General features: G+C 38.9%; 1 protein-coding gene across 1 annotated transcript in view; it reads left to right on the top strand.

Annotated features, from left to right (window-relative positions):
• Positions 1–365: 365 nt before the first annotated feature.
• Positions 366–10,412, top strand: part of LOC124274867 (serine/threonine-protein phosphatase 6 regulatory ankyrin repeat subunit A-like) — a 32,889-nt gene continuing 22,842 nt past the window's right edge. The window contains exons 1-2 of the mRNA XM_046710239.1: positions 366–496; positions 4,748–4,972. Of these exons, the coding sequence (XP_046566195.1) occupies positions 4,783–4,972 (190 nt within the window). The 5' untranslated portion in view covers positions 366–496; positions 4,748–4,782. The remainder of the gene's footprint in view (positions 497–4,747; positions 4,973–10,412) is intronic.

Below are 10,412 nucleotides of genomic sequence, written 5' to 3'. Positions count from 1 at the left end.
CCAAGTTAGGCCGAAGTGGGTTATTTCGACATATGATATTTGCAGTTGTGTAAATTTTAGGGGATATAGAGTAAGAGCCGAAAAACAGTTTTTTTCTATTACCGACAGTAGTACAGTACTATAGACTATTTTCATCTACATGCCCGTTTGCGCTTAGATAGCCCAGGATAGGGCCCAGTCGAAAACATGGCCACGAGAGGGGTACGAGACGCCATCCGGCTTGCCGGAATGACTCGAAAGAGGCGAGTAGTTACGAATGGGCTTGTAAGGTCACGGAAATAGGCGAGTAGTTACGAATGCGTTTTCAGTGCGGCCCTCGGCGAACTTCGCCCCTTCACGTAACAGTGCGAGTATTGACGGAGAAAAGGGGATTTCCCTTTGACAGGCGGACCACAGACAGATTTGGCTGAATCAGGGAATCTGTATAAATGTCTTATATAGACTCCTTGGACAAATACTGTGGCCTCATATTGAAAGTGACAAACTCGGTTCTCAGGTATATTGTCGTAGAAACATGTTTATTTATTGTTTGCTCAAATCATTCCATTTTAAAATGAAAAGTTGATTGTGGTTTCGCTTTCATATGCTAAGCATACGTATATATACGTTGAACTCTGATGGTTTTAGCTAATAAAAAATTTCCATGGATACATTTTCGATACAAATCAAGAGAAGGCTAAGATTTTAGATATATCAAACAACTTGGTGTGAGTTAGCAATATGATAGAAATATAGAAACCCCACCCCAGAAAGTTCTAAACACGGAAGTTTAAAGGTCACATGCAACCAAAAAATCAAACATAATTAAAACACAATTATCACTTCTTCATGACATATAATATGCATTGCTGATTATGAAAAAAACAAATAAACAAATTTATAAGCGTATAATCGCAAATCAAAAGTGCAATATTTTGTACTTGGGTTTACCTCCCTGGAAACGAAGCAGCCGGGATACCGAACCCAGTCAGAGCGGGTGGGTGTGCACTCAAGTGTAACGGCTGGTTCATTAGCAGATGCCGCCTTCACGGTCATTGTGTGTGTATATATAGAAAGTTGGGTTTTGTAAATACATGCTCATTTTTGTGTATAACATTTTGCAATCAACAGACATCATAACATGTCATGTGTTCAAGTATCACACCTGCCTGTCTGTGTAATTACATAATGTGACAGAGACCTAACTCGGGCCATAAATCAATCGCGCTTTGTTTATGGTGTATAGCCTGATTGGTGTTAAGTTCAAATTGCATGTGGTCAGTGATCGCGAGTTGTGTATTGAATATTGTCATTAGCAGACAGGCAGGCAGAGACACACTGGTGTCAATAAAACAAGACATTGAGTTTTGTCTGTGACAACGACATATCTATATCACAGTTAGAAATTGTGTCAACTCTAAATAATGCTTTTAAGTATCGAACTGAAAAAGTGACTCTGTAAGAAGAACGTGTGGTGGTGAAATAGACAAATGAAATGATATAAACAGTTTATTTACTGTCATAACATACAAAACGCCGCTTCGTGAGATATCAACAAACATTAGGAAACCAGCTCACGCAAAGCCTTCACAGAGTATTCACCAGACAGCCCGCCTCCAAGTTACTGTAACCTATTTCACTTTCGCAAGACGTGCTATGAGCACAGCCAGCTGTTGAAACTCCGTATTCCCAGAAAAGTCTGGGGAAAATTAGTGAAACGTTTGAACTCCGATTTCGCCCTTTTTTTTCATCGCGTTATTTTTCAACTTTATAACTTGAATTTGCATTTTTGACGCTTTGTTTCGGTAAGTCCATACCGAAAGGTATCAGAATCTGCAAAGTTGTGTTTTACGTTGCATGTGACCTTTAATGGCGGTGAATTGAGATCTCCCATTTGGGTAATGTATAACTATAGGATATTATATTTGTAGGAATTTGGCATATTACTTAATTAATGAGTTGACTTTTTTCCCGAAATACATCTGCGTAAACTTGTCCAGGTGATTTCTAACTGTAGCCAAGTGCACAGGCGATCGATCAATGGGATACGCCCCTTATACTACTATAGGAACTATAGTAGTATAAGGGGCGTATCCCATGCATCGATCGCCTGTGGCCAAGTACCATGAATACACAATGGGTTTTAGAAAGCTGTCAAATGTAAAGTGTTGTATTTGTGTCTGCACTTTCTTTGTAAACTATAAATACATAATTTCTAGTACTTTTGGGGTTAAATTTCACTGAGGATTGGAATTCTCCCCCCACATTAGGCACCAAATTACATGTACTAGCATTTTATGTACTAGTGATTTGGGTGGCAGTGGGGTAGCCTAGAGGTTAAAGTGTTCGCTCATCATGTCGAAGGCCTGGGTTTGATTCCCACATGGGTACAGTGTGTGAAGCCCATTTTTCGTGTCCCCTGCAGTGATACTGCTGAAATATTGCTAAAAGTGTCACAATACTAAAGTCACTCACGCACTGACTCACACTAGTGATTTGGTGCCTTATTCTGAGCTTGTGGATTCAAATCCCGAATGGGACTGAAACTGAAAAGTAGTAGAATTTGTACTTTCTAAGAAAGCGTAATTCCAAATATAACACATGTTACTTTGCTAAGTGCAGTGAAAGGGTCCAGTAATCAAGATACAACAATGTTAAACCCCATCACAGCTCTTGACTTACTTCAAACTTGCATCTGACCATGTGCTGCCCCAAGTGTGTGTCATAGGCTCACAACGGCATATATATACATATCTGTGTTATTGTTAGACTAAGCAAGAGGAGGTACATGTAAATGCCATGGCCAGATTCTGTCAGTAAAGATCTGGAAAGAATACAGACTAATCATTGCTAATGAGAACAGGTTACATTCGGTAATCATATGAGAAATGTCTCATTTTAACAAATACATCAAAAGTGATGTTGAAAGTCACAAAATTTGAATCAAATGTAACATTCAAAGGTAAAAGAACTGGTTGATCAAATTCAGACTTATAGAATATCCTAGAAATTCATTTCTTCCAAATGTGCTGAAATGAAATGTTTATAAATTGTTTGAAACAGTTCAAGGGTAGAGGGATAGCCTAGTGGTTAATGTGTTATTCGCCGTGCGCAGAATAATTCGGTTTGATTGTCGATATGGGTACAGTGTGTGTGAAGCCCCAAATCAGGTGTGTCCTTTGCTGTCATATTGCTGAAATATTGCTAAAAGTGGAATAAACAAAACTCACTTATTCAAAACAGTTCAGGTAAAGCAGGTCCAGAAAGCTTTGTCTTACATTTGTGCTCTCAAGTGAACTCAAGTAATTGTATTATTGATAGGAATGTGAAGTTTCACACTTATGTGCAAAATATAATGAGATCCTCTTACTCACCTGAATTCAGTATTTTCTGAAGTTAGAGATAAAGATCACTGATGTTCATGTTATCCTGTAGATTATTGCCTTAATAACAACCTTCACATATTTTTAATTTGAACTTGTTTTGATGATTTTTTAGGACACTTGAGCCATGTCGTGATTCCTGGTAGCCATTACTGTGGATATATGCATAAGTGAGAGAGAATTTGGGAGGCCATAAGGCATTCATATAGCAATAATTAATAATGCATTAGGCACATCTATAGGTAGGGATGTGAGTCAGTTTATTTTACACCACACTCAGCAATATTGCTATATGGCAGCGGTCTGTAAATAATGGAGTCTGGACCAGACAATCCAGTGATCAACAGCATGAGAATCAATGTGCGCAATTGGGAATCGATGACATGTGTCAACCAAGCCAGCAAGCCTGACCATCCGATCCCGTTACTTGCCTTTTACGAGAAGCATGGGTTACTGAAGATCAATTCCAACCCATACCTTCATGGGTGTATTATTGGTAGGGATGTGAAAAGCTGGAGTTTTACACTGTTTATATCAAGCGCCAAAATATAACAAGATCCTCATACCCCTTGTACTAAAATGTATGAATTCACTATTTCCTGAAGTTTGAGGTGAAGATCAATGGAAATGTGACACTGATGTTCATGTTATCCTGTAGTTAATTGCCTTGATGATAACCTTCACATATAATTTGAATTTGGTTTGATATTTTTAGGACACTTGAACAGGTCACAGGTAGCCATTACTGTGATATATGAGTGAGTGAGGGAGTTGGGTTTAAGTCCTCTTTGAACAGTGTTCCAGTTATACGAGGATGTGGTTGCTAAATGTAGGAAGAAAGTATGAAGTGATTCCTACATCTACCACTTTGGTGAAACCATACGATCACAAATGTGGCGCTGACAATGTTCTGTGTGAACCAGGATTTCAACCCACAAAACTGTCATAGGTTTCTGGTGTGCCAAAGGGATGTAACTCTGCAAAGCAAATTGCAGATCCTTGGAAGACAGTACCCCCTTTGCCTCAAGATATCATTTAACAAGATATCATCTTTAACAAGTTTGCTCAAGAAAAGTCTTGACTCGTTATAAGCCAATGTTTGTCAAGGTCAGTGGTTGAAATAAAAATAAATTGTTTTGTTTTTGAAATGATTATTGAGGAGTGTTGTTGACTATGAAATGAAGGTTAATGTCATTTTCAAAGTGTTACTTACCTTCAGCTACTAACTAACTTCCAAGTACTTTAATTAGTGAAACTAGTTTCAATCAGTGAATAAATATATTTACCAAATATTAAAAATTACAATTTGAGCAGTCAGTATTTATTACATATTTAATCTTACATGCATTGTAAAAGAAAACTACATCTGTTGTGTTTTGTTTTAGGGTCAACCTTTTATTGACTTGAAAACTGAAACAAGATGGATCGAAAACGGAAGGCCGATGATCCAAGTGATGTCACAGTGCAGAAAAAGGCAACCTCGGGTGACACAATGGATTGTGCAAAGAAGGTTCTTGATTCCTGTGCTGCCACATTGCGGACATTGGCAACACCATGTGACATCACAGAAGGTGGATCTGGCCCGTCTACCTCATCTGCTCCCACTAGCTGTAAGTATTCTTTGTATAACCAGGATATTTAGAGTTGAAAACATTATATACATTTTATAAATATTTAAGGAAAATTTGAAGTCAAGTTAAGAAGGGTGAATGTACTGGGAAAGTGCATTGACCAAGCTAACTGAACTCTTATTGATTCACTTTTCTTGGGGAATAACAATTTCTCTGAACTGACATAAATGAGGGTGAAACGTTCAAACTGGTGTTCCTACAATTGGGTGGATGGACATTTGGGATACAGATGGTTAGTTTGGTCAGTTTGTCAATAAAGGGGCATGCATAGGAACTGAAATGATTTGATTAAGTATCTTCTGGCGCCTACCAGTCTATTAGATATTAGTTAGATATGTCAACGTTTGGGTGATGGATGGCTTAAGGATAACTAGCAAAGTCATTTTATCACTGGAAGAAATTGATGGTACCAAAAAAAGTCTCCGAAAGGGACTAATGAAAGTAACTAATTATCAAGATTGGATATGAGTCATTTTTGTATGAGGTAGGACATTATTTCGGGGGGAGGAGCCTAAAATTGTCAAAGAAGAGTTTTCCCACTTTCCGGGGGGAACCAAGGTGACTTTGGGCCCCACTGTTGACTTGAGAGGTTCTGTCTGTATATTAAGAGAATGGCTCAGAGGAAATTGTAACTTTAGGAGTTGTACAAGAAACCAACAAGTTCTTCCAGGAGATTTGTGAATCTGTGTTGCATGTAAACCAGGAAAGCTAGGAAATATCTGAGGACCTTTGTGAAAGAATTCATGCTAAAATAAACAGGACTTGAACACCATACCGGACTTATCTTTGACTATCCATCTTAGCTACATAATCCCCTGAACCAGAGTGGCTAGACAGATTGCCTAGGGAATAAGGGTATAACACCCTGACACCCTCAGGTAACATTACCCATGCAGATTGTTGATCCATGGCTACCTAATAATCCAGGTACCTGTGGCAAATAATTAGTAAAATTGAAATATTATTTGCCCAATTTTCAAAAGTCCCCTTCTTCTTTAATTCAAAGTTATTCCAATTTAATAATATTATAACTCATTGTTATAAAATCCTTTGTAATTTTATTCATTCACCTATAAGTGAAATACAAGACAACCTGGACAAACCCCACACACTGTCATGATTATGATAACTTGAATTCAGATATTTATAACCGCAATTTCAAATGTTTACAGTTGACAAACATTTGCAGTAGAATAAGGTAGAACATTGTCTTCTGAGAAAATTATTTTATGTTTTTGAAACTTGAAACTGAAAAAAACAACAACATTTAAGCTGATTTTGAAGGGACATTTCTTAAAGAATCATGTAGACACGTATTAAGCATGTTAAGTAAAAATACCTAAAACAAATTTGTAACATCTTGACAACTCCATCTAATTAACATGTATAAATAGCCACATCTAAGCCACAAATGAGATCCATATTTGTGTAAAGTGTGCACAAAAAAATCTCCATAACTCAGTTAGTTATGAGTTTCTTGCATACAAGTACTCATGTAGAATCAAAGAACACACAATAGTCAAACAAGGCTGTATGTCATTACCTAGAGTGTCCTTTTGAACATGTAAACCAGCATTACTTCACAGTTACAGGCAGTATTTACTGATCAAATACAGGCATCACATGTACAAGGATAGACTAATGCTTAGTCTATGAATGTATATAATTATAGTAACAAATAAACCCGTTTAAACTGAAAAGGAGCACCTGTGAGATGGAAAATTCTGAACCTGGGGAAATGTAGACTTGCTTCATTTAGGGCTTTAACATTGCAGGGAGGGCTAGGCTGTAGGGAAAATAATGTAGTTAAGCGACTGTGAGTAGTGTATGAAATAAGCCAAAAACCCAGCCAGACATCAGGGCTGGTAACTTCAAATAGGATTTAACCAGACCAGACATGGTGAATTTACTCAGATATATGGAACCTCTAAACTGTTTACCAGACCATCTGTACATTTAGACCATCCATCAGAAATCTAGCCTGTCCTCGGGCGTTCGGACAGGCCTTATTTCATACACTGCAGTGAGACAGACCAATACAGGGACTGTTCTGGAAAGTATAATGGCATTAGGAGGCCTACCTCTTGTTTATTGTTTATTGGACATGTATATCTCTGTTGTGGTTTTGTGAGACTTGTTATATGCTGGGGTCATCATGCGAACAGTTACAAAACGTAAGTTTCCTAAAACCATCTTTTGAGCAGGATTATTTGAAAAATATGTGTACTCATTTTGGTAAAAGTACCCCTGAGACTGGATCCAAGTGTATAAAAATATATTTAGGGATTTATCTATACCTGCTCACAGGGAGATGGCAGCTAAATGTAAATTATATACTTATATTAAATTTTATGTCACTGACAACAGGGCGAAAGAAGTGGAACAGGCAATTGTGCTCAGATTTACACTGTCACACTGAATGAGGTAAAAATACCTCCATATTTAAATAAATAAAAATCCCAACTTTGAACATCATAATTTTTCTGGTCAAGTGGTTTGGAATAATAGGTTACAGAAGTACAATTATCCTTGATATTGTATACTAGTATCTTAAGAATACTATTAAAACAAACACCTAATGTGACAGTCTACTCCCATTTGTGAGAACTCCCAATTGTGAGACTCCCAGTTATGAGACAGTGGAGTAGGTAATTAACAAAGAAAACATGCCATACTCCCCTGTCTGATAGAATGGATTCACTCTAGCTAATTACTGATTTGTTATGTAACTGAATCTTGTGGGGGTAACTTAATGAAACTTTATAAGATAAATTGATTAACATACTCAGGTAAATGTCTTTAAAAATTAAAGACTCTGTGTAGGTAACTTCGTGATCATTTGAAAGAGAAATTAATTTACATACTCAGATTTACTCCGTCTCAGAAACTACAAGCTACAGCTTAAGAAATACACTCTGAAACTCTGAAATACAAGGAATTTACAGTCGAACTGCCTCTTATGCCAAATCCTTTTTACCTGACACAATGAATTTATGGAATGCCCTGCCAAATTCAAAAGAGTCATGTAGTCTCACAGAATTTAAAAACCTAATTACAAAAACCGAAAACAAGATTTATATTGACCTTAATTATGGCTCTTGTTTTTGTCAAATCATTCACTGCCGCCTCAGGCTCGGATCTAGCGACCTAAACGCCTGTAAGTATAACAGACATTTAATAGACAGTCCATGTAGTAGTAGACAGGATGACAGTCCTGGATCAAGGTAGCTAAAGCTTTCTTACATAGATAAAGCTTTAGTCGGATACCTTATTTTTACTGTCATTACCTGTACAGAAAGCCTTATTTCCTAAATAATGCTTTAGTTGGATCAAGCTATGAAAATGTTTATTTGATCAAATATCCTCTATGTCGTGTCGACGGGAGGTAACACTGTGTCATACGGTACGATCAACAATTCTTCTCTCACAAACCCCCTCCCTGGCCCATCCCTCAAGTAGTACAAGTTAGGCTCGTCTGCTTTGATGTCAACTTTATCTATGTTGTAAGTTTTGATCGACCATATCGGATCGGTGGATCGCTTACGACTACCACCCTCGTGTTCCCCAGGTTGGTATAGATACCTCACTAGGACCCTGTCTGGTATCTGTTTCTCCTTCCCACGCAATGGAGCGTCGACTCTGATATTATTGATTTTAATTTGATAGCGCTCTGCCGCTTCTCTTACCAGTGAGTCGCAGGATTTCATGGTTTATGGCAGACACCACCTTAGGGAGCCGCTCAACCCATTCAGTCGATCGCTTTTCCTCGGTTGGTCATTTCTCTCGCATACTGATACCGAATAAACGCTCAGCCAAAGTCCTATTGAATCTCTCAACTATGGCTTGACTGGCGATGGGCTCCAGCCGCATTCACGCTGGACCTTTGTATCGCGGTTTAGCTAGCAGTTGTGACACGGTACCCATAAACTCACGTCCGGGGTCAACTTGGAGCTCTGTTGGCCATGTCAACGGATCATGCGCTTTGTATATGCTCAATCCTCTGGCTACCTGGGCAGAATCTTTCGTGGTCAATGGTTCAGCTTCCTTATACCGGGCTGGCTACATCCACGATAGTCAGGGCATACTTGTAGGTTTTACGCCTCACCCTGTCGTGAGGTAGGAACAGCAGGTCTGCTTTGGTGAACGCTATTAGGTATATTAATACCAAACTTCCTTCTAGGCACACATAGCGTGGTGGTGGTAAATATATCTGCCAAAGTGCTTGTTTTTCAAGCCATGTTTTGACCTCCTCCGGGATACTGAAAGTTATTTTAGCTAGCTTATTTACAGCGCTAGCTCCTTTCCAATACCCACGGACTATAGTAAATAGCCTCAAATTTTTTCTGGTTCCGTGACATGTCACCATTTATTTATATCTATGTTCTTGGTTCAATTTTCTCATGTCCATACGCGTACGTGTTTATCCCATCAATAGCTATCCAACGTTTGGTATCCATAGGCGACAGAGACGTCTTATTTATAGTAAGTCCGTATATCTTATGCCCATCACTTCTAAGTGTGTTCATTTTATGTCTAAAGGTACGGGTTTTGAACAGGGCTTCCTTGAATCTGGTGTGTTTGATGTGTTGTTTAACAACGTACTTCTTAACACCCTTAGCCTTCCGGATCTCACTATTATCAGCTTTCAAGACAGAGTACATCTTAGGCCTCAAGCCAACGTATTCGTCGATGGGTGTGCCAGCGCATTCGTCTTTCATCTTACCGAGGACTTTTTTATTTACCGTGCTGTGTATGGTATGATCCTTGGGGTAGTCACTGGTGTCATATAAATCGAGGTGTTTTTTCATGTCATCGTACACGTCCTCAGTACGTATATCTAGCAACAAGGAATCTGTGTCCGTGTACAGCAACTCACATCGATCACCGTATTGCTTCTTGAGCTCGTTGTAGTAAAAGTCGTACATCAGGTGTTTGGACAGGTCGAGAATACTCATCCCCACGTAGACGGGTCGGTTTAATTTTATATGACTTTTGTTCATGTGCAGCGCCGCCAGGTCGTTATCAAATAGCTTACTACGGTTGAATGCCGGACTGGCTATCAGCTTCCTGAGTTTGTCCTCCTCATTCGACCGAACCAGCTTTACATCCACCCGTTTTCGCAGGTTCTCCATCGTCTTACCAAACACCGAGTTATTCATGAGCTTATAGAGATTTTTCTCAAAGTCACTGGCGGCAAGCTTTCGGAGGTCTGTGTTCATTCTGATGTAGGGCTCCATCCAGGGGCTCTGGTTGAACACGAGTACCCTGTGTATTTTGGTCAGTTTCATACCCAACGACAGGTACAGCTGCAGGTTGCGATAGTGAACTATGTATTTGGTCTTATTCATCAAGTTAGGCACGAAGTTTTTCAACACCCGCACCGCCTATCTAACAAGTTATGTTGGTATTCAGACATCCA

The sequence above is a fragment of the Haliotis rubra genome, unplaced genomic scaffold (genome assembly GCF_003918875.1).
Source record: "Haliotis rubra isolate DU_JTF1 unplaced genomic scaffold, ASM391887v1 Scf195, whole genome shotgun sequence".
Classification (NCBI taxonomy): Eukaryota; Metazoa; Mollusca; class Gastropoda; order Lepetellida; family Haliotidae; genus Haliotis; species Haliotis rubra.
Note: the sequence above shows the minus strand (reverse complement) of the source record. Positions and strands in the feature narration are given on the sequence as shown.